General features: G+C 34.4%; 3 protein-coding genes across 3 annotated transcripts; 2 read left to right on the top strand and 1 right to left on the bottom strand.

Annotated features, from left to right (window-relative positions):
* Positions 1-1,132: 1,132 nt before the first annotated feature.
* Positions 1,133-9,365, bottom strand: LOC114187244 (ARM repeat superfamily protein). The gene is made up of 21 exons (XM_028075437.2): positions 8,955-9,365; positions 8,710-8,842; positions 8,182-8,318; positions 8,055-8,100; positions 7,237-7,449; positions 6,633-7,136; positions 6,373-6,507; positions 6,048-6,263; positions 5,881-5,970; positions 5,560-5,804; positions 5,367-5,455; positions 4,916-4,956; positions 3,767-3,797; positions 3,540-3,662; positions 3,240-3,457; positions 3,072-3,167; positions 2,823-2,935; positions 2,505-2,640; positions 2,241-2,345; positions 1,788-2,129; positions 1,133-1,448 (listed from the first exon to the last, which is right to left on the bottom strand). The coding sequence occupies exons 1-20, from the start codon at positions 9,227-9,229 to the stop codon at positions 1,929-1,931; spliced, it is 3,147 nt and encodes a 1,048-aa protein (XP_027931238.1). The 5' UTR covers positions 9,230-9,365; the 3' UTR covers positions 1,133-1,448; positions 1,788-1,928.
* Positions 9,366-13,066: 3,701 nt separating this feature from the next.
* KCS7 (3-ketoacyl-CoA synthase 7) lies at positions 13,067-14,434 on the top strand. Its single transcript, XM_028077201.2, has one exon. The coding sequence runs from the start codon at positions 13,067-13,069 to the stop codon at positions 14,432-14,434; it is 1,368 nt and encodes a 455-aa protein (XP_027933002.2).
* Positions 14,435-19,502: 5,068 nt separating this feature from the next.
* On the top strand, positions 19,503-24,231 carry CDC48C (cell division cycle 48C). Its single transcript, XM_028076517.2, has 10 exons — positions 19,503-20,480; positions 21,182-21,768; positions 21,927-22,079; positions 22,348-22,464; positions 22,569-22,673; positions 23,050-23,115; positions 23,208-23,272; positions 23,360-23,561; positions 23,742-23,846; positions 24,006-24,231. Exons 1-10 carry the CDS (start codon positions 19,598-19,600, stop codon positions 24,057-24,059), a joined length of 2,337 nt encoding a protein of 778 aa, XP_027932318.1. The 5' UTR covers positions 19,503-19,597; the 3' UTR covers positions 24,060-24,231.
* The last annotated feature ends 575 nt before the right edge of the window (positions 24,232-24,806 follow it).

Below are 24,806 nucleotides of genomic sequence, written 5' to 3'. Positions count from 1 at the left end.
AGAAAAAATAAATAAATATATATAAGTCAATCTAACTCATTAAGTTGAGTTAAAAATAAATTAATTCAATCAACTCATTTTTTTAACTTAACTTATCTCATTAAATCAAATTATTCAAATATTATTAAATAATATAATTTTTAAAAGGGTTAAATATATTTTCGATCTTTTATTTTTTTAGTGAAAATTGAAATTAGTCTTTTTTTTGAAACTTTGATTCACTTTAATCTTTTTTTTAAACTTTGATTCACTTTAGTCTTCCAACTTGAAAAATGTATGGATTTAATATTTTCAACAAAATTTTGTTAAGTTTATTTAATGTTTCATGATAACATATAAGTTGTTTACACCATTTGACACATCATTTTATCAGGTGAAAAAAACATGAAAGATCAAATAAAATTTTAAAAAATTAGTTAAAATAATTAAATTCACACATTCAATAAAACACAGAAATCAAAATGTATCTATTTATATTTAGATTTCGTGTCCACATTTTTTTAAAATTAAACATTTTTTTATTATTTCTATCTTTTACTAACTAATTTGTTAATTTGATCATTCCTTATTTAACTTTTCTTTAAAACTAAAATAAATATCTTTAATAAAAAATTTATCTACAAAATAAATAAATAAATATTTATAATACAGTTTAAAAAATCATTTATAATTTATAATACGCATACATAATGTATGTGTTTTCACTGGTATTTTATTATAATAATTATAATAATGTAATCATATGCTATTTATCTGTTATTTCCTAAAATTTTCCATTTTATTTCTTTAACCTCATATTTTTAGTTAATTAACTAAGTCCATTTAATACCAATAATAAGATTGTTATGCAAGAACGTAATCAAGTAGACAAGTAAATCTGGAAGAATATATTAACTTGATTCATCCACATTCCCCAACCTAATAAACTTTAACTAGAGTAACATTTTAGACCTTCCTTCTTGAAGCAAGTAGTATTCAGGGACCCGACAAACTCGTCGGGTCAAAATTAATTCGATCACTTCCAGGATTTAATTTCTGAAAAATTATTCCAATCTTAAATCTATAAAAGAAACACTAGTCGGACTTATACAGCGATAGTTCCGAAATAACAGAAGAATGAAAGAGGCACAAATTGAGCAACGTGAATCCAAATACGAGATCTTTTACGAAATCCAATAATTTTCAATCAGTTACAGGGTTTGATCAAGAACTGTATAATATATCAAAAATACTTTTAAACCTCTGCTGATACACAAACCCCAATGACCCAACTCTCAACCCTCCAAAGCCGGTGAAGAAAACACACCAAACAAAATTTCATAACTTGGAACAGAAGCAAATTGGTATACTTTAAAAACTAAAGAATAGCACAAGAAATAATTAATTAAAAAATGGGGAAGAAAGTGACTCCTTAAAAAAATGAGAAGGCACTGAGAAACAGCAGCATCCTGCAGAAAGTAAAGAATCAAAAGTAAGTAGTTGATTGAATTCAATTCAAGGAAAACATAATGAAGAGGCAAATAATTCAGACAAGTTTGTTAGGCAAACTACTGGAAAAATTTGTCTTGCAAGGATAACTCTAACTGGCAAATCTTTTCCTACAAACGGAATTATAAATTAACGACAACTAGTAGTCGTGCTTTCCCAAGTCTTTTTAAAGGGTAAGTTTTCAGAAGTAGATATCCAATAGATGAGAATAGGGACAACGAACCATCAAGGTGGTTTTGTACACAAGTCGATGACATTTCATGTCAACCAATTGTCAAGATTTTTCAAAAGTAGCATACCTTGTAAAGGCACTGAACTTCTGCCTGACCCAAACAGCTCCACTTAAAACTATTTAACAAGAGATTTCTTCAAAAACGTATTTGATAAGTAAACCAGGTAAAAAATTGCATAAAATTTTCAATTTGCACTCGCTTGCACAATCAACTCCTTTGGGCAAACGAAGATAATGCGTTTGCATGTGCAGGTGGGAGATTACTCAGAAGAGGTTGCATTTGTTGCCCATATAAAGAAACTAGATGAGAAAAAGCTCTGCCTACTACAGCTTTAACTTCAGGCGTCTCCACAGGCGACACCACAACTTGAGCAAAGAGATTAACTAATTCAGGTACTAGGGAGAGGATCTGCATTACATTTAAAAAAGGACAAACAGAATAAGGTAGTACAATATTATCACCGAGGAAACAACAAAACAAGGAAAGAATCTTTCAACAGATTCGAAAAGAAACAATTACCTGGGGATTAGACGAGAGTACAAGTGTAGATATACAACTATAGACAGCCATAGACTCCTCACGGTCTTCTTTTAATGGAAGTACTCTCAAGAAAACAGGAAGAACCTGTAAAATGCATCAAAGACATGAACACAAACATTTGGAAATAAAGTTTTCGCACAATAAATTAAACTTCAAGAAATTATAACAATGAACTATCCAATTTAAGAATCCATGACAGTTCTTATTGAGAAAGTAGATCCGTACAAATCCAGCAGTCATTACCTGGTTTAATGGGATAGATTCAGGGTGTACCATGATCATCCTTGCCACTGCACCAGCAGCATTATCTCTCACTGCATCATCAGGCTCAGATTCACCAAACAAGGGATGTAGTCCCCGTAATATATTGTCATAGTATCTTGTATTGGATTAAAGAAAATACAAAATATTGTGGAATAGAAACTTAACTTCAAATAGCGTATACCATTTATACCAATTGACATGAATCATCATAAAAATAGCTCATAGGTAAACCTAAACCCAAAACACAGAAGGATTATCATGCAACTATCAAATGGGACGTAGAATGAAGAAGGATACTTCAAAGCTGGTTCGTGACCATTTTTGCACAACTCTCCAACACAAAATGCAGCATTCCTCCTATTAGTTGCCTCAGATGATGCTAGTTCTTTAAGTACCAAGGGCATCACCCTCTGCGAGATAATTCGAGATCAATTACAAATTATAAATTACAAATCAATTACAATTGTCAAAATTCCCACTATAATTTTAAAATAAAACCACAAAGGGAAAAAGAAAGAGAATAAAAAAAGGAGAAACAAAAATTACATCAACATAGCTTGCAATAGGAGAACCCATGTTCTGAGCAACTTCAGCAAGGCAGGCAACTACCATGGTCCTATCTTGAGGAGGCCGAGAAGCTTTCTGCATTTCAAAGTGGAAATATTAATCTATGATTTACTCCTAAACAGTAAAAGTTACTGGTTACCAACTCACTGCAAATTTCATTAGAGGTTCAAATAGTTGTCCCAAAATGGGAGCAAATTGAGCACCCATGGACTTTGCAAATGCCGGCAGAATATCAGACACTGCATCCATTAGGACTTCATCATGTGCACTATCAACATCATCGATTTCACTGTCTGACTCTATCTGTTGACAAGCAGATTGCTCCCGAAGCAACAATGAAGTTGCATCAACAACCTGTGCCAAGTCTGAAAGAATAGAAATCTCACATTAGCATCAGTCCATCAGCAAAATTACTATAACAAATCGGTCAAATAATTGTATGCTTACAAGGCTCAAGAGTTGCAAAACCATAATCTCTGATGATGTCAGCCACACTATTGCATGCTTGAGCAACCACTTCCTTGTCATCATCTTCAACCATAGACTTGATGTAAATAGTCATCACATTATCTGAATCAAGCAGACTTGAAAGGTTATACAGATAGAATGAAATGGCTTATCATTAACACACGTACAAAATCAAAATATTTTATTATTGCAGTAGATGCTCTCACCTAGAAGTTCTTTCGCTTTAGCAGCTCCGTCCTGAAAAAAAAAAAAAAAGCAGTGTCAATTGTGGTGTTGAGCAAGAAAGGCTTCAAACTAAAGAACAAACATTTCAAAATTTGAGAAGACACTTTTCTTGATATGCTGTCACGCAGCAGCCATCTCCATACAACTGAAAGAGAAAACCATCATTTTGGCCTTTGAATTGGAATACCTTAACTTAGCCTGGAATTAACAGAACTCAAAAAAGGTACTAAAATTGGCTCCCATCTGTCACGTTGGACAAAAATCTCACCTCACTGGTTAACAGTGCTGATTTGTCACATTCAGTGCCACGCACATGCCTATGTGTCCCTCCACATTAAATTGGGAGACTTATTTAACACTGTGACCCTTCAGCTAAATGCAGTGTACTAGTATGGAAATGAATCAAAGGACTGGATTGCCTCTTTCTCAGATTGTAACATGTTTTCAAGAATTTGTATTCAAGGAACTCACAAAAATACAGATTAAGATTCAAAATCATAACCTGATTAACCTCAATAAAAGAACACAAGACACTGCATTGAGCAGTAGCATACCAGCATGTTCATACTCCTACAAAGAATTAAATAACACATTTGGAGAATAAACGAGATTTTTAAACCAAATTCAATGCAAGTCTCCAGATTTCTAGGATTTTCTTTAGGAACAGAAACATCACATATGAAAACCAAAGAGTGAAGGAATGTTAAATCCTATGAACTGTTAGTTATTACAGCAAACATAAACTGAGCATGGAGGTTATGGAATAAAAAGAATGAAAACTAAGACAACAAAGAGAACGCAGGAACATATACATGATCCCCTTTTTCACAAACTTAAGCTTGAACAACCAATACCAACCTTCCTCTGGTTTTCATCAATTATACTTTCTCCAAACCCAGTCTGGCAGACAGGAAACAATTTAAGGGGCTCTCAAGTGTTGTTAATTTCAAGGACGTTAAACTTTCAAAGACAAATATAATGGTTTACTCCAACTGAAAACCAAAATGGTCATTAGTTTTACATTTCTTTACTAGAGTATAGGAAAGCTACAAAGTTATTAAATAAAAAAATCCATCTTTGAAAAAGTAAGAATGCAAAATTAAACACAAGGAGGTAGTTTTCAAACTTACATGTTGACTTTGAAAGACTATAAGGGCAGCAGTTAAAGCATCTGCAGTAAAAATCCAATATGCTTCAGCAATTGATGGCAATATTTTGATAACCCAAGTAATGTAACAGAAGGACATATATAAATATTTGCATGAAAAAAAATGTAAAATATGATGCACACACAAACAATAAAGGGCAGTTTATTTCAATTGAATTATATTTTCCTTTTCTTTTCCTTGTTAATTTTGTAAATTGACAGGTTTGTGCATCATCATGGGACTCTACCTAATTCAGAGTCATTCAGATTAATATTATAAATGGGAAAATGCATTTTTCACTGAACAGACCAAAAAAAATAATTAAGAAAATACAAGATTCTTCCCATGCATAAATCCAAGAAACAGGAAAATGAGTGTAGGTAAAACAAACATTCTGAAAAACAGAACACTTTGAACAAAAAGATCCACTTACATTTTAAAGAAATGATAGCCTGAAGTCTAACGTCTTCATGAAAATAGCCAGAGTGTTTAACCAATATTCTCAAAGTCTCCTCCAAGTAGCTTAAAATGATTAAAGAATTCAAACATAACAATTGTGGTTATTTTGTGGTTGTGAAAGGAGTATAACCGGAACCAGACTATTAAAAAAATCAGTCAAAGGATACGGTGCAAAAGAAGTCTTTGTGTGCAGTGCAAAGAGGCCAAGGGCTTGGGTTGCAGCTGCCTTTTCATCCAACACACCTGTTCTAATACTTATATTTCGAACTCTTGGTTCATCATGAGCTTCATCATCTGATGAAACTCCACCAAATCCATTAGCAACTTCATCGTCACACTCATCAATGTCAACCGCAGAGCCATCATCAAGATTGCAGGAAGAAAATACGAGAGGCACAACATGAGGAAGATACTGTTCACCAATACAAAATTTCATCTGTAAAGAGTGAGCAGGATATAGGATTAATGAATAGTTAATGTATGCAGACCTGTGCAAAACTGTCCTCCAAAATCTCAGCAACATTGCTGAAGAATCCATGGGTGTACTCACGAAGCTCACTGTACTCCAGCCCAAATCCCTAAAAATGACAGAAGAACATTTAAATTAATCTAGTACGACATAAACTACAGACCATGACAGTGATAAGGCAATTACAGAAATCGCAGCTTCTATATAAGGAGGTAATATCGGCTCCATTCGCGCTCTTCCTACAGACATTGCAACAATTCCAACTAGTTCGGTTGCTCTTGCACGGGAACGGAGATCCTCATCATTAGTTAACACCATGAAGCTTTTCATCAACTCTAAAACACTTTCGGCATAAGGAATGAATGCTTGCTCTGCAGCAGAAGCAATAGAACCAATGGCAGACTGCAAGAACGTCATGTGAACAATATGAAATGAATACAAAAACAACAAATGAATAGCTGATACATTGTGATTGTGACAATCTTTACAGCATACTGAATCTTCTGCATACCATGCACGTTTCCTGCAAAACTCGGGAACTATTTTGGAGAGCTGTCAGCAGTCTTCCCATCAAAGGATCAAGGAAAGGAAGGATGTCTTCACCCATGTTCTCACAAAAAGCAGCTAATGCATAATATGACTTCTCCTGCATGAATATAAATGTAAATCTTAGACAACATGCAGACAACCTATTTAGCTTTTAGTTTTGGTAGTAGCATCTAATGTAATTTTCTGCTGTATTGATAAGCCATTCTCTTCTCCAATGTGTACCTTCACTTCATCAGATCCATCCTCAAGAGCATTTAAAATGCAGGGAAGAACACTTTCATAATGGGATACAATTTCAGGCTGCAAGTGCTCAGCAAATTGACCCAAAGCAAAGGAAGCTGCCCCTCTGACCATTTGTTCTGGATCCCTCAGAGCTCCCAGGACAATATGGAGAACAGGTTCCAGCTTACTTTTCATGAGCTCTAAACAACCTTCTGAAATGACACCCAAAGCAGTAACAGATGCTTCCCGGAACTTTGGGTTTGCATTTTGACAGCTTACAGAAGCAAATTCAAAAACTGGTTGAAAAACATGCTTTGGGATGTTTAAAGCCATAGTATCAATAACTTCTGCAGCAGCCCGATCTGGAGCAAGATCATCATCTTCATTTTCATTAGTTGATTCAGCAAGCAAAGGGCATAAAACTTGAAGAATAGGTATGATCAGCTTATGTTTTTTCAAAGTACTGGCTTTGTACTTTGCCAGCCATGAAATGATTTGAACTGCCTGTTACATGGAGCAAATAGCATGAACCTAGAGAATGAAGCAACTATAATAGCGAATGTATAAAAAAGTCATAGGAATATACTTTGTGATCTTAACCAACCTGATGACGTGTATTAGACTCTAAATTTTGGCTTGAGCAAACCTCAAGGGAGAACTGCACTATAGATTTCACTGAATCTCCAAGAAGAGGTGCAGGAGATTCTATCAGCTCATCAAAAATTTCAAAAGCAAGTATGACAACGTCTTCTTCTCCAGAGGCAAGGCACTGGCGTGATACATTCAAGATGCTTGGAATGAACTCACGAAACTTAATCTACACACGGATGCCAATTTGAGTTGAGAGAGAAACAAAAAGGAGAAAATATATAATATGCAGATCCAGCTGTATAGGTAACAATTTTAGAAGCAGCTTACCAAAACCAAAAACTAAAATATAAGTGATTGGCTTCCTTATAGATACCAAATTAATGCAACGCACATCATCCAAACATGATTACTTCCTATTATAAATTTTAAATAACTTCATAAGAAAACAAGTATTTAGAGCTCAGACATAAATTAATTTCAGTTAACATGTGTTAGTCTTGCAAAGATCACTTCAGCTAACGCAAGTGCAAAATACTGCCATGCAGAACATTCAGTCACTAAGGCTATGTATTTACACGAATACAGTAACTCACTTTAAAAATTGCAGATTATCCCAAACATCATTCATAATCTGGGAGCTGGTTGCAGTAAATTAATTCTCATTGATAGGAAACGTATTATAATTTGAGCTATGAACTTACTAAGGCCAATATGAAAATTATTCAATAACTAGAAATGAAATGAGCACAAGTTGCTAGCACTCAAAAGATAAAAACCATTAACAACATAATTTTTCTCTTCTATTTTACTACAGAAACAGAAGTGACTCACCACTTCATCCCCATCATGAGTGAATTCCAAGAACGATCCCACCGCCCTGACAGAACAGGCATAATTCTCAACAAACACCAAAAGGATACAAAAGTAATTGCTTCATATAGACAAAGGATCAACTTACTTGAGCGCGGCAACTCTAACACGGTTGCTAGTCTCGTCCTGCAAGCACTTCAGTAGAAGAGCTTGCAGATCAGCAAAATACGGCCGAAAAGCATTCCCAATTGTTTCAGTTAAAGAGCTGAAGAGAATTAATGCCACCTTACATCCCAAAAAGCAACAAACAGAATTTAGTTAGATGCTAAGCTCGTCAGTGTGCAAACAACATGCAGTACAAAGCACTGAAACATAAAGTAAACATAAAAAAAAGGTTAACATCATCCATCTTCTCTAAGTCATTCTAAAATCCCACTCCACTAGCATCACTAAATCGTCTAAATAGATAAATTCAATGGAACAAGAATATGTTTACTTTCCTAAAAATAAAAGTGTGTTTGGATTCAGTTTCGAACAACTGAACTAACGTCGGAACCAACCCAACCCAACCCTCACATTATTTCAATACATTCATTTGCCATTCCAACGGATTTCCAAACACACCTTAAAAACAACAGCATAGTTCTGAACAGTACGGAGTTGATGAAGTACTTACTTCTCGATGATCTTCCTGCTCACTCTGACTACACCGGAAGAGAAAGGGCAGCAAATCGGGCCACTCGCCGGAGGGAACAGCGTACTTCGCAACAATACTTACAACGTTGGCACTCGCTTTCCTGACAGGTGGGCTGCGAAGCACATAATTCGATAATTATATTATTCGAATTTAGATGATCGCTTGCGCAATGAAAGAAATAAGAGATTAGGGTTTATTTGAATAGGAGTGGAATAGGCAGGTACCTGTGCTCCATGGTAATGGTGTCAATGAGGGACTGCTTCACAAGTTGTTTGAGTTGGGGCGATAGCTTGGCCCAGTGGCCGGTGATCTTCTTGCGGAGGAGGACGGCGGCTAGCTGGCGGACGTTGGGGGTTTTGGCGGTGCGCATGTGCTGGACTAGAGCGGGAACGACCTGAGGGTCCTTGGCGAGACGCTTAATTTGGTCTTCCGCTTGGCGGCGAGCGTCGTTGTCGGGCATGAGGAACTGAATCAGCAAGAGCTCAAGAGATTGCGCCATCGAATTCTTGTTCTTCCTCTTCTGCGCCTTCTGCTGCTTCAGCCTCTGCCTCTGCCTCTGCCTCCGCCGAGGGTTCTGATTTTCTTCACTCTCTTTCACTCTCTCGCTTTGAGGTGGAAACGAAAGCTTTTATATTATGTCTGCTGCCTCAGCCGCAACTTAACACACAACGCCTACGAGGCTACGAACGAAGGGTTTTGCACCCGTTACTGAATGATTAACAGTAATATTATTATTATTAGCATAATTTTATTATAATCTACAAAAAAAAAAATATATTATTTTTTTCTATAATAAGTATATTATAGAATTCTGTTTAAAGATAAATATTTTTTAACATATTTTAACAAATATGTGTGTGAGTATTTTTTTTATTAAGCTTTTTTTGGATTTGCTTCCAAAGGTGATCTAAATGGACCGTGAATGTTTTGATTCAAAAACACATGACCCTTTTTATGAAAAAATTTTGTCTACAGATACAAATTCTAAGATTTTTATATTAATTAAAATTTTATAATTATCTTAAATACGTAATCAAATTATAAAAAAATAAATTAAAAACACTTAAACATGTATACCTTTTTCCAATTTTTTATCTATTTTTAATCTCTTTCATTTTAATTAACAACAACTTTTTACTTTATTGTGTTAAACTTTTTCTTATCCATTCTTTCTTCTTCTTCTTTTTGTTTTTCCCCCTCTTATTTAGATAAAAATTAAAGTTTCATAACATGGATATTATAAAAAGAAAACATATTGATGTCGTAACATGAATACCAACATCAATAGTTAACAAAACCCACCCGATTAGCTATGAGTGTTTTTGTTCCTATTTTTCATTAAAAAAAATATTTATATTTTCAATCACAAAATAGTATAAACCCGTTTATACATATATAGATAGATATATTTATAATATTAGTTTATTGTCACAATTATTAGCGAAACATTCACTCATTTTTTATATTACGAATATCAATATTCCATCAATTATAAATAATAATTTTAATTTATAGTTGATCATTAGGGTTAAGAACACTTACACGATCCTTTTAACGCTAAACATCTCTGACATGGAGAAATATTGCATTACACAATAAAAGCTCATATCAAATATTTGATCATATCTAATAAATAACTTTAATCGAATAAATATTCATCCGGACTCCTAAACATGTAACCCCCAAACAATACATAGATAGGTTAAAAACCAAACAATTACTCATACACAAATGTGTCGCTCTAAAGTTCCAACTAGGGGTGGCAAAACGGGCTGGACCCAACGGGTCAGCCCGTCAGCTCGTGCTAAAAGGAACGGGCTGGATTGAAGATTTCAATCCATCAACCTGTTCTGGCCCGTTCCGTCCAGTCCGTCAACTTGACGGGTCAAAGTACGGGCCAGCCCATCTTGGCCCGTTGGCCCGTTTAAAAAAAAATTAAAAATTAAAAAAATTAAAAAAATTAAATTTTTAGATTATATATTTTAAATGTATAAATATATAATAGTATTGTAATTTAAATCATTAACACCTACAAATTAAGTTTGAATTATTAGTTATAATTTAATAATTATTTTAACTTATCTAATTAAAAACATTAACTAATCAATTAAAAGTTAAAATAATATTTTATTTGATTAAATATGACTTTAATAATAATTTATATGTATATATAAACAAATTTAAAAAATAAAACAAATTAAAAATTTTGAAAACTAATTAAAAAAAACAAAAAATAATAAAAAATAAATTAAAAAACTAGACGGGCCAGTCCGGCCCGGCCCGTTAACCCGTCCTATACGGGACAGGTTGTGACTATTGGCCCGTTTATGTTTGACGAGCCAGCCCGTCCCGGCCCGTTTTTTGACGGGCCACATACGGGCCAGGCTGGCCCGTTTGCCACCCCTAGTTCCAACTAGGGATGTCAACGAGGCGGGTACGTTACGGGTAGTAGCTCCCCTGTACCCTACCCGCTGGATAAATATTCGCCCCATACCCGTACCCATATCCGTCGGGTATCCGTTATGCGGGTACCCGTCAATTTTTTTCATATCCGCGGGTATCCACGGGTACCCGCGGGTATTTACAAAATTATTTAAAAAATAAATATTTAATCATAAATTCAAATAAAATAAAATAAAATACATCATTATCATAAATTTTAAATAAATTTCAAACAAACTCAAGTCCATACAAGTCCAAATAATTATAAAAATAAATATAATTAGTGTTTTGATCAACAAGTTCACTTTCTCCGATTGATTCCTGAAAATAATCAAATAATAAACCCCAACTGCCACGTGTCAAATATTCTTATTTTGATTTCATCATTTAACAACAAACATACTATAAATGTCACTGTTTATCTAGAATTTGATGTATATATCCAATTTCAAAGAAGGAAAAGAGAAGAATGTCAAGGGTGTACTTGGAAGAAGATAACATACCAATAGTTGAAGCTAGAAGAATTAAGACCGAAGAAGATAAGATGTGCAACTTAGAAAATATTATATCAGAATGTTTTCTACTAATATATATATATATATATATATATATATATATATATATAAGGGTATTTTTGTCAATTAAAGTTTAACTAGTACGGGTATCCACAGGTACGGATACTATGATACCCGTACCCGCCCCATTAACATGCGGGTATCAAAAATACCCGTACCCACGGGTAGCGGGTATCTATTTTTAATATTCGTTTCTTACCCATTGCGGGTTTTATCCGCGGATATCTGCGGGTACGGATATTTTTGACATCCCTAGTTCCAACGAAGTGTTACTTTCTCATACAATGAAAATCAATGCTTATACTGTATAACAAAATAGTATTGAATTTGAGTGTGAACTACACTTTCATAAAATAATACTATCTGTAATTCATTTTGTATAGTTTATTGTATGTACGTTAAAGAGAAATTTTTTCTTGACATAAATTGTTGAAAATCTCAATATCGACTAAAAATAAGCAAATTTCATAGTATACAAATGAGATACAAACCTCACATTTCAAGTTAATTTTTGTGAGATTGAGTTAAACTTAAAAACTCACTTTATTAACATAAAGTGACATCTATTTTTTTTTGTCACCTAGTGTTTATCGCATTAAATTGAAGTTGATACGGAGTTTGTAAGAAAACAAAGACATAATGAAATTACAGTCTATTTTGCATTTCAAGCCACCCTTGCAATAATTAAAGTGATTATTTAAAACGAAACTTTTGTTTTACATTGTGAAAAATTTAGTTTCACACCTATTTATCCATACTCAGCATGAATTCCTTAGCAATATTAATCTCAATGTTTATAGTTTGGAACAATACACATGTATCACTTTTTTTGGTTTAAGGTATCATGTAAGTGGAAATTCATCAATTTTATACATAGTCCACGGATCAAGCCAGTTGTAAAATAACTTTTTTTTGTTTACTTTCCCACCTAGTGAATGGATTAAAAATATATAGCCACAAAACCTTAACATTAAATGGGTTAGGACCGTAAGAGTTTGATCCACTATAAAATAAAATAATACAGTTCATTCTTTGTCTTCTCTTGTAATCCATAATTTGTTGTATCATTGTATAATAATGAATTCTTCATTCTCATGCAAACCGAATTTCCTCCTCTTCACAACCATTTGTCAAGGAACTAAAGTTTCTTACTTGTTGCTTCATCACACAAATTTTGTGATAATTAATGGATGCATATATTCAGAGGAAAACGGGGGGAACAACAACGCATGAGAAAGAGAGTATAACTTTACTTTTTTCACCAAAATCAGCTAGTTCTTTACACCAGAAAGAACTAATAAATCATATCCAAACTTCAAATGCTTACGTTTAAGCTTATGACAATGTCAGTTCTTCAATCCATATACCCTTCTTTCTGCAACCTATCTCTCACATCTAACTACTCAATCTCTTCTACCACACAATCTTTAGCAGCCATAGCATTGATTCTTACATTACTTTACATCTATTTTAGACCACAAACACTGTATCTTCTTGACTATGTTTGTTATTTGCCTCCCGATCATTTGCGCAACCCTTTCTCTCATATGGTAGAACACTTTGAATTATGCAACTTTGACAAAGAAAGAGTAGACTTTGAAATCAAAGTGCTGGAAAGATCCGGTATTGGAGTCGACGCATGCATGCCAGAATCAGTTCACCAGCTTCCCCCAGATGATTCCATGAAGCCTGCACAAGCAGAAGTTGAACTGGTTCTTTTCAAAGTTGTCAAAGATCTACTTTCCAAGCACAAAGTGAATCCTAAAAGCATTGACATCATAGTGTCAAATTGTAGCCTATTTTGTCCCACACCATCAATTGCATCAACGATCATAAACAAGTTTGGATTGAGGAGCAACATCAGGAGTGTGAACCTGAGTGGAATGGGTTGCAGTGCTGGATTGTTGTCAATAAACCTGGCCAAAGATCTGTTGAGAGTTCACAACAACTCATTGGCTTTAGTTCTTAGCATGGAGGCTGTGGCTCCAAATGGTTACAGAGGTAATGACAAATCCATGCTTATTGCCAATGTACTGTTTCGAATGGGAGGAGCAGCCATTTTACTTTCCAACAGAAAACAAGACAAGCCAGTGGCAAAATACAAGCTTCAGCATCTTGTGAGAACCCACACAGGATCAAATGATCAAGCATATAAGTCTGTTTATCAAGAATGTGATGAAAATGAGATTGTGGGTGTTTCTATCTCACGATCACTTCTTGCTGTAGCTGCTTCAGCTTTGAGGACCAACATAACAACCTTAGGTCCTCTTGTCTTGCCGTATTCAGAACAATTGTGTTTTGGATGGTCATTGATTTGCAAGAAAATTTATGTGCCAGATTTCAAGAAGGCTTTTGAACATTTCTGCATACATGCTGGAGGTAAATCAGTGATAGATGTGATGGAAAAAAGTCTGAAGCTGCAGAAGAAAGATGTTGAAGCTTCAAGGATGACGTTATACAGATTTGGCAATACTTCATCTTCTTCTCTGTGGTATGAACTTTGCTATTTGGAGGCAAAAGGAAGAGTGAAAAAAGGAGATAGGGTGTGGCAGATTGCATTTGGAAGTGGATTCAAGTGTAATAGTGCAGTTTGGAAGAGTCTTTCTGATAGTGATCCAAATGTAAGGAATGTTTGGTCTGATAGAATCGATTTGTATCCGGTTGAGATACCTGTGTTTGACTGTTGAATCTGTAGTAGGTTTCAGAAACATTGATAGTTCAACAGTCAAAGAGTCATTGGATATTATTCTGTTCTTATTTTACCTCTTTACATAACTTGCTTCTTCCATGTCACCATGAAAATAAATTACAAATCTCTTTTATATCTTCATTCCAGTGTTGAGTTTTGTTTATATCTTCCATCTCTTTTATAGCTTCATTTCAGTGCTGAGAAACCTGAAATGGAGACACCTCCACCATCGCACATTCTCTGTAATTTTGATTACATATAGCAAATATCGTGTTTTCTCTTAGAAAAATAATTATGTTGCAGTAATATTATCACATTCTATTAGTAAAATAAAATTGATTACCATATCTTGTTAGTGCTTTGTTTTCTGTGTTTGCAAACTTGGAATATTAATCTATTATACAAGAAAATTTTCTTGGAAGTGTAATTATTATAACCATTGTCTTCATTAATTAAATATGGATTTCTTAATTTAATAGTATAGAAAAAAGTCTTAATTAATCCTTTATGTTATTTTTGGACATCTTATAAAAATGATATTTAAAATTAACTTAATCCTATAAAATTATATAGTGTCATTTACATTAACTTTTATTATATATTAATATATATATTATTTATTATAATTTGACTTCACAAACATTATATTACAGGGATGAATAACTCTATTTGGGGTTTTATCCAGAAGACATACTTAATAGTTTTTTCCTGTAAAAATTAAACACAAAGAAGACTAAGATAAAGTTAAACTGAGGGACCTGAACCGATTGCATTTGTTGATCTTCAACCTTCTAAATCTTCCATTGCGAAGAGTAAATTTTCTCGGTGTTCCAAACTATATCAGATTCAAGAGTGTCAGCCTTGTATTGTTCTTGAATATTTAGATTCCAAACTTCATCTTGTGCTTTATCTGATTTGTTCAGAGAAAAGAAAAGTGGCTCGGTAAGTTTCTGTAAAGAGATGTATATGAGTAGATCGATATGAATTTTTTTTTTTTTTTAGATTTAAATAATAAAATAAGTAAGTAAATTTGAGGATGAATTTTTGTGAAAAATAATGAATAATTTGACTAATATTATAAATTGATTTTTTTTTAATAAATTATGATATCAACGTATTACTCAATAATAAATTTTTATATCAATAATATATTGAATAGTATTTATCACAACATAAAGAGATAGATATGAAATAAAAAGGAAATAAAATTGAACATAAAATTTGTTTAAATATATATAATATATAATAATAATTTATTATATTATAAAATATTAACTATAAATATTTTGGAAATATTTAAGCATATTTTCATTTTGATATTAAAATAATCTATAATTATCTAATTAGGGATTAATATATTAAAATGATTACTTTTAAATTTATTATTATTACTGATGGAAACATTTTTTTTTCATTTGTTTATGTTTCTGCCATATCAAAATATTATGTATTTTTATTATATAAAAATGCATTTTTAAAAGGATGATGTTGAAAAATGAATTTTTTTGATAATATAAAAAAATTATTTTTATTCTTAATCATTATAGTATTTTTACTAGAAAGATTGTTTAATTATTTTTGAATTGAAAGTTACAAGTTACTAGAAATTTTATAATTAAATATTTTATCAAATAATTGTTTTAAGTTAGCAAAATGATTATTTAATTAAAAATGACATTATATTTGCTTTAATTTTATAAATTGTTATCATCATTAGTTTTAATAAAGATAATTATTTGGTTAAAATACTTCGTTGGTCCTCGTTTTTGTTGCAGAATCTCAATTTGGTCCTCCCGTTAAGTGGGTGCCACGTGTCAGCTTCTCGTTTTTTTTAATTTTTTGAATTTTTTTTGAATTTTTTTTTGAATTTTTATTTTTTTTGAATTTTTATTTTTTTATATTTTTTATAAAAATATTTATGCCACATGTCAAGTTTGTAGTATGCCACGTGTCAATCTAATATGGTGACACGTGTCAAATTATTGTATGAATTTCAATTATATTTGTTAATTTGATTTGATTTCAGTCCTTAATTTTTTTAAAATAATTTTAATTTCATGTGCTCCAAATTTAGAACAAATTTAATTTTTTTTATAAATATAATGATGATACTTTTATTACAAGTGATATTTCTATTACATATTTTTAACAACATTTAATTTATTTAAATTTATATTTTACATTAAACTTTATTTAAATTTTATTTTAAAATTATAAATATATAGATTAATAAATTTATATTCGGAATATTTGTATAATATTCAATATCAACAATATTTTAGAGTTGGCTTAAAAATAACAATTTTATAAATTCAAATGTAAAATTTTAAAATAATTTTATAAAAAATTAAAATAAATATATTTAAAATTTTAATATTAAATATAATTAATATTATTAAAATATTTAATAAAAATATCAATTTTAATAAAAATAATCATCACATTATATAAAAGTAAAATTTGGTCTAGATTTGGAGTGCCTAAAATTGAAATTTTTTAAAAAAAATTGGGACTTAAATCAAATCAATTTAACAAATATGAGGATCAAATTGAGATTCATACATTAATTTGACACGTGTCACCATATTAGATTGACACGTGTCACCATATTAGATTGACACGTGGCACACTACAAAAGTGACACGTGGCATAAATATTTAAAAAAATAAATAAAAAATTTAAAAAAATTTAAAAAATTCAAAAAAATGAGGAGCTGGCACGTGGCACCTACTTAACGGTATTAGTTATCAACTAACGGAAAGGACCTAATTGATACTAATTTACAAAAATGAGGACCTTATTGAGACTAATAAAAATACGAGGACCAAATTGAGATTCTGCAACAAAAACGGACACCAACGAAGTATTTTAACCATAATTACTTGTGCTTTTATATTAAAAATATGATAAAATGATTTGCGGTGTGTTATATATTTAATGAATTTGTTTGAAAAATACTTTTAAAAGAAAATAATTATAAAACTAAAAAAGATTTTTAAAAAGAGGTTGAATAAGAGATGGCAAAATTGGCCAACCCGGTCTGTTTTAGTTTGTCCTGTCTGTGGTCTGTCAATAAACAAATTGAATATTGTAATCCGTCCCGTCTTATGACAGATTGGCGGACCGGTGGACTGGCCTGCCTTTTGTTTTTTATTTCTTTTAATTTTTTTTAACTTTTATTTATAAATTTGTTTTATGTATATAAATTTATTTATATAATATAAAAAAATATTATTTTTTAATTTTAAACATAAAAAAATAGGTTAATGACCGATTTCTTTTAACTTACTAAACTGACAGTTTATACAAATCACGTTACAACAAATTGACGGATTAAAAATTCTGACCTGAGCCGTCCTTTATTAGACTGGAGAATAGACTAGACGGGCCTGACCCCTAAAATGAGTAAAAGATATGATTTATAATTAGGGGTGGGCATGGATTGGATTTTTAATGATCTAATCCACATCCATTTTATATCCAAATAATTGGATTAGATTTTTTACCCAAATCCATTTCTTCAGCAAAAGTAGTTTGGACTTTTTTAAAATCCATATTCAAATATTTGGATCAAGATTTAAATCCAATCCAAATATTTAGATCAAGTTCAAAATCCAGAATCCATTTTTTATAAAAGAAATTTAAATTGAATTTTTTAAAACTTGTGTCATTAAGGCCCGGATGACCCGGATGAGACCGACGACCCAAACGGGCCGGACAACTCGAACGGGCCCGACAACACGAACAAGCTCGACGACGTGAACGGGCCGGATGACCCGAACGGGCCCGACGACACGAACGGGCCAGACGACCCGGACAGACCTGTCCAAACAGTCGGGCCCAATCGGGTAGTCATACACGTTCGAGTCGTGGGGCTCGTCTAGGTCATCGGGTATGTCAACGTCGTCAGGCCCGTCCGAGTTGTCGGGCCCATCCAGGTCGTCGATCATGTCCGGGTCGTCAAGTCTGTTTGGGTCGTCGGGCCCGTCCGGGTCGTAGGCCCCGTCCAGGACGTCGAGCCCGTCTGGGTCGTAGGACCCATCCGGGTCGACGCGCCGTTCGTGTCGTCGTGCCATCTGGGTCGTAAGGCCCGTGTAGGTCGTCAAGCTCGTCTGGGTCGTCGAGCCCATATGGGTTGTTTGAGTCGTCAGGTCCGTCCGGATCGCCCGGATCGTTCGGCCCATCCGGGTCGTCCGACCCGTTCGTGTCGTCGTGCCTATCCGGGTCGTAAGGCCCATGTAGGTCGATAGACCCGTTTGGGTCATCGAGCCCGTCCGGGTCGTCGGGCCCATCCGGGTCGCCGGGCCCGTCCAGGTCGTCCGCCCCATTCGGGTCTTCGGGCTCGTTCGGGTCGTCGAGCCCGTCCGGGTCATCGGGCTCATCCGGGTCTTTGGGCCTTCTTGACCCGTTCTAGTCTTTGGGCAGCCTGACCTGTTTTCGTCATTGGTCCTACTTGGTCCGTTCGGGTCTTCGGGTCCGCGTGACCCTTTCGGGTCTTCGTGTTCGCCTGACCCGTTCGGATCTTCGGGCCCGCCTTACCCGTTCGATTCTTTGAGCCTGCCTAACTCGTTCGGGTCATCGGGCCCGCCTGACCTGTTCAGGTCTTCGGGTCTTCGGGCCTGCCTGACCCGTTCGGTTCTTCGAGCTTGCTTGAGCCATTCAGGTCATCGGGCCCGCTTGGCCCGTTCGGATTTTTAGGCCTACCTGCCTTGTTCGGTTCATCGGGCTCACTCAAATTTTCTGGATTGTTGCGCCCGATCCGTATAGGTCGTCCAACCTCTTATGGTCGTCGGGCCTGCCCGATCCGTATAAGTCGTCGAGCAAGGCCTGTCCTAGTCTGAATTTAGCATAGTCCATCTCAACCTTTAGTCTAACCCAACTAAAAATTTAAATTGAAAATTTGGATTGGATTTTTTGGATTATCCATATTTAAAAATCTTGATTTATAAAATGAATATCCAATCCATAAAATATATAAAATGTAGATTAGATTGAAATCCAGATCCATTAGATTTTTTGCCCACCCCTATTTATAATTATAGATTTTAAATTATATTGTTTCAATACCCGTTTTAGTTAGGGTTAAGAAGAACTATAGCTACTGCTTTGGTTAGGGATTATAGTCGAGGAAGAAGAACACAACGTAGAGAGTATTGGGAGAATGGGAAGAAACGGAGGTGGAAGGTCTCTGCAACAAGCCCTCCGTCGCCGTATTGAGACCTGCAAGTCCAAGTACTCCACTGCCGAGGAAATCGCCAACCATCTCCGTTCAACTTACCCCGATTACCACCGCACCAAACACCAAACCCTAATTCGATTTGTCCAGGAAGCGGTTCATTCCACCGCTAAGCTGAATCACACTCCCACGCCCAAGTATTCGGATGGTGACGATGACGACAACATAGAATCCCGAAGCGCGTCTCGAAAGCGTAGGAAGAAAATCGACGAGGGTGAAGAGAAGCTGAAGAAGATGGAAGCGTTACACGTGCGAAGGAGGGTGCCGAATCCTTCCTCGTCGTCCTCTGCTTCTTCGGAGAGTGATGACGAGGAAACGGTGTCGACTTCGGAGGACGCAATTTACGGGGAAAAGGTGGAACCTCAGTTTGATTTGATGAAGGAAATGCTGAGGAAGTCATATACGCCGAAGAAGAAGGCGGCGGCGGAGGAAAAAAACGTTGAAATGGAGATGAGTAGTAGACCTAAAGACACTGTTCTGAATGAGGCGACTGAGGTGAGGAAGCAATCTATGCGTTCGGTTTCAAACGGTGGTGAGGTTTCAAATGGTGAGGTGAAGAGGAAGGATGGGCCGAGATTTAAGGATTTGGGTGGGATGAAGGAAGTTTTGGAGGAACTGAAGATGGAAGTGATTGTACCTTTGTTTCATCCCCAAATTCCTAGACAGTTAGGAGTGAAGCCAATGGCTGGAATTTTGTTGCATGGTCCACCTGGATGTGGGAAGACCCGACTTGCTCATGCTATAGCTAATGAGACTGGTCTTCCTTTCTATAAGATTTCAGCTACTGAGGTTGTCTCTGGAGTCTCAGGTATTAATGTTTGGACTTGAATATTAACTTTGTGTTATCTTGTTTAGCAGCATAAGCATAGTACTTTCTCTAGAATAGAGTTTTAAGAGATACAGTACTGTTTTGTTATGATTGATTAGATTCATTGCTTTTGTTACTGTCATCAAATGATTTCGATGGTAATATCTGAAATGTTTGGACTTGGATATTAACTTTGTGTTCTGGATAGTTCAATAGTTCAGTTCATTATCTTTTGTTGTTATCCTTGTATAGCAGCATGAACATAACATTTTTTTTCTAGAATAGAGTTTTAAGAGATACAGTCCTCGTGTTTTGTTATGATCGATTAGATTCATTTATTACTGTCATCTAATGATTTCGATGGTAATATCTGAAATATTGATGTCTTTTTGTGGTTAGGTGTATATGAAAAAATATTAGAGAACTATTTGCTAAAGCCACCTTGCATCATCTTTATTGATGAGATTGATGTTTGGACTTGAATATTAACTTTATGTTCTGGATAGTTCAATTGTTCAGTTGCATGTTCTTTTGTTGTTATCCTTGTATATCAGCATAAGCATAACACTCCTTCTAGAATAGAATTTTAAGAGATACAATCCTCATGTTTTGTTAGGATTGATTAGATTCATTGCTTTCATTAATGTCATCAAATGATTACGATGGTAATATCTGAAATATTAGTGTCTTTTTGTGGTTAGGTGCATCTGAAGAAAATATTAGAGAACTATTTGCTAAAGCTTACCGAAGTGCACCTTCAATTGTCTTTATTGATGAGATTGATGCAATTGCATCTAAAAGAGAGAATTTGCAACGGGAGATGGAGAAGCGAATTGTGACGCAATTATTGACTTGCATGGATCAATCAAATAGGCTCCTTCAACCAGATGATTCAGAGAGCGCTGGCTATGTTCTTGTAATAGGAGCTACAAATAGGCCTGATGCCATTGACCCTGCCTTGAGAAGGCCAGGTCGATTTGATCGTGAAATTATCATTTGCCATCCTGATGAATCTGCTAGGGAGGAGATCCTATCTGTTCTTACTTCCAATCTTAGACTTGAGGGTTTATTTGATCTACAGAGAATAGCCAGGGCTACATCAGGATTTGTTGGTGCTGATTTGGCTGCTCTGGTTGATAAAGCTGGTAATCTGGCAATGAAGAGAATAATTGACGAAAGGAGACGTGAATTATCTCAAGAACTCAGGAGTGAGCATGAAGACTGGTGGAGGGAACCTTGGTCCAGTGAAGAAATAGATAAGCTTGCCATCAAAATGTCTGATTTTGAGGTATGGTCTAATCATTATTATTATTATTATTATGATTAGTATGAACATTTATAGTCCATATAAACATTTATATTCTCATGATTTGTGTTTCATCTCGTTTTTAGTTTGGGAATATGCACTTCTTGCTAATAGTTTATTATCTGGACACGTTCATGCAGGAAGCATCAAAGAAGATACAACCTTCATTAAGAAGGGAAGGATTCTCCATGATTCCCGATGTAAAATGGGAAGATGTTGGCGGCCTTGACATGTTAAGAAAGGAGTTTGAACGGTATATTGTAAGACGCATAAAATATCCTGAAGATTATGAGGTAAACAAACCATTGCAATTACATCTTCTGTTGAATTTTTATCTCCTTTCCCTCTCATAATTCTCTTTTAGTTTTTAGTATTTTAGAATTTTGCTCTAGACAAAAGTTAGGGGTACAATGGGATAGGGATATATGGAATAACAGATAGGGATATATTTAAATTCTCATTAATAAGTTTCATGTTCTTCTACTAAAACTTGTTTGATTTTTGTCTTTGCATAATTGTATATCACTCATTGATTACTGTGCATGTATTCATTTATTTTAGAGGCTTGGGGTTGATCTGGAGACTGGATTTTTGCTTTACGGACCTCCGGGTTGTGGTAAAACGCTGATTGCCAAGGCGGTTGCTAGTGAGGCAGGAGCTAGTTTTATACATATTAAGGTCTGTCTAAATACTCCACCCATCTCATTCATTTTGGTTGTCTTGTTTTGAATACACATCTTTTGTAAATGATTGATGATTAATTTGCTTTATTGCAATTCTAGGGTCCCGAACTTTTAAATAAATATGTTGGAGAGAGTGAACTCGCAGTTCGAACATTGTTTAGCCGTGCAAGGACATGTGCACCATGTATACTCTTCTTTGATGAGGTTTGTCTACTTTGTAGTGTTGTATATAACATTGTTTTCTATTGTGTAGAGTTGTCATGACATGCCAATTTGATTTTGAATAACAACTAAATACAAAGTATTATTGTCTACATTTTTCTTCCTGAAGTAATATAAAGTACTGTTTTTGTTCTGTTCCTCTATTTATTATTAGGCATTTTTTCTTTCACTCTTTCACATTACTGGTTATTATTATCGTGAGTGGTGCTTACTAAGCGGACTAGATGTTGAAGTCTGTTTTATCATTAATATTAATTTCCTTGGTCTATGAAGGGTTCGAACAAGTTCTCAACAAACAAATTGTTGTATAGAAGGATATACCTACGAGTGCTAAAATTTATTTTTATGCCATTTTCAGGTTGATGCTTTGACAACAAAACGTGGTAAGGAAGGTGGCTGGGTTATTGAACGACTGTTGAACCAGGTCAAATAATTAATAGTATTTTGTAACGTGAAAAGTATAGCAATTTTAAACTGATAATAAGATGGAAACATGACAGTTATATGAATTTGCAGTTGCTTATTGAGTTGGATGGCGCAGGGCATCGGCGTGGTGTTTTCGTGATTGGTGCCACAAATAGGTACACTTTTTTCACCATATATGTTATCGAAATAGTTATTTCACTACACATCACGCCATATTCAAAGTCAGTTTCTCAATTTTGCAGGCCTGAGGTGATGGATCGTGCTCTCTTACGGCCGGGTAGATTTGGTAAACTTCTTTACGTTCCACTCCCCGACCTTGATGAGCGAGTTTTGATATTGAAAGCTCTTGCAAGGACTAAGGCAATTGATGCCGATGTAGATTTGAGTGTGATTGCAAGAATGAAAGGTTGTGAAAATCTAAGCGGAGCTGATCTTGCTGCACTGGTTGGTCTCTACTTTTTATGGATGTTGCCTCTTAGTCTTTTTATCCCTTATGTCCTTTTATCCCTTATATCATTGTATGTATGTATGCATGCGTGTTTGATCATTGTTGGGACAAACTATGTAGTTAGGATTATAGGGAAAAGAGTAAATTTGGAGATACTGATTGTATTGGCTATACAGATTAATGAAGCAGCAATGGCTGCTGTTGAAGAGAAAGATACAACTATTAAGAGTATTCATTTTGAGATGGCACTAAGTAAAGTCTCGCCCTCAGTATCTGACCGGGTACGTCTTATGCCTCTATTTTCATAAGCATGAAATATGATGCCTTGTGGTGAATAAATTAGTTAATAGAATTTTTCATCGATTTATCTTTATTTTTGGAATAGCAAAAGCAGTACTATCAGCACATTTTTCATTGATTTATCTTTATTTTTGGAACAGCAAAAGCAGTACTATCAGCACTTGTCGGAGAGCTTTAAAGTAGCTTTAAAGTAGAGCGAACAACATGGCATGGCTATACATTATGTCTGTTCGAAATATTTTTGTAAGCAATGTTAGTATTCAATCTGAGAATGTAATTGTTGAAAGGCGAAATGGAATATCGATTTAAGAAATGTGAAATGTTTGAAGTATTCAGTTACTTATGCTATTCTTTATTATGTGGAAATGAGTTGTTAATCGCATGTTTATATAAATGTCACTTATAAAAGAATGGCATAAATAAAACTCTACAAAAGTAAAACCCTTATTGGTGGTTCATTGAATGATTTCTTTGTTTTGAATCTATACCTTTTTTTCCTTTCCTCAAAAGGAAATTTTTTTCATTAAATTGAATTAGTAGTGCTTGATTGTGATATTGATTTAATCTTTTTTGTAAATTGAAGAGTTCTCTGTCTTCTGGATTTTGATGTTGCAAGTGTGAATTGCCTTCTGTGATGGAGATACTTCCTGCCATCCTTTACTTAATGGGGCCAAAAATAAGGACGTAATGGTTAACAACCATAAGCATTTTGACATGTTACAACTGCAGAAGAAGTCATGTTATTGAAAATTTTAAAGTATCATGTAAGTGGAAATTCGTTAATTTTATAAATGGTCCAGTCCACGGACCAAGCCAGTTTTAAAATAGGTTTTTTTGTACTTTCCCACATAATGAATGGATTAACAATATGTGGTCACAAAACCTTCACATAAAATGGGTGGCTATTTCTCCTACAGTCCGTTATTTTGGATTTTATTTTT

This window comes from Vigna unguiculata, chromosome 6 (assembly GCF_037176805.1).
Source record: "Vigna unguiculata cultivar grain cowpea cultivar isolate G323 ecotype 2 chromosome 6, ASM3717680v1, whole genome shotgun sequence".
Classification (NCBI taxonomy): Eukaryota; Viridiplantae; Streptophyta; class Magnoliopsida; order Fabales; family Fabaceae; genus Vigna; species Vigna unguiculata.
Note: the sequence above shows the minus strand (reverse complement) of the source record. Positions and strands in the feature narration are given on the sequence as shown.

What these genes read in the sequence shown, in the direction of transcription:
- CDC48C (XM_028076517.2), top strand. Translation starts at nt 19,598, where the DNA reads ATGGGAAGAAACGGAGGTGGAAGGTCTCTGCAACAAGCCCTCCGTCGC. An exon ending in TCAAAATGTCTGATTTTGAG is followed by an intron (nt 21,769 to 21,926) that starts GTATGGTCTAAT and finishes ACGTTCATGCAG; the next exon opens with GAAGCATCAAAGAAGATACA. An exon ending in TTGAACGACTGTTGAACCAG is followed by an intron (nt 23,116 to 23,207) that starts GTCAAATAATTA and finishes ATGAATTTGCAG; the next exon opens with TTGCTTATTGAGTTGGATGG.
- LOC114187244 (XM_028075437.2), bottom strand. Translation starts at nt 9,229, where the DNA reads ATGGCGCAATCTCTTGAGCTCTTGCTGATTCAGTTCCTCATGCCCGAC. An exon ending in AGCAGGAAGATCATCGAGAA is followed by an intron (nt 8,319 to 8,709) that starts GTAAGTACTTCA and finishes TTGGGATGTAAG; the next exon opens with GTGGCATTAATTCTCTTCAG. An exon ending in AATCTATCCCATTAAACCAG is followed by an intron (nt 2,346 to 2,504) that starts GTAATGACTGCT and finishes TGCATTTTACAG; the next exon opens with GTTCTTCCTGTTTTCTTGAG.
- KCS7 (XM_028077201.2), top strand. Translation starts at nt 13,067, where the DNA reads ATGCTTACGTTTAAGCTTATGACAATGTCAGTTCTTCAATCCATATAC.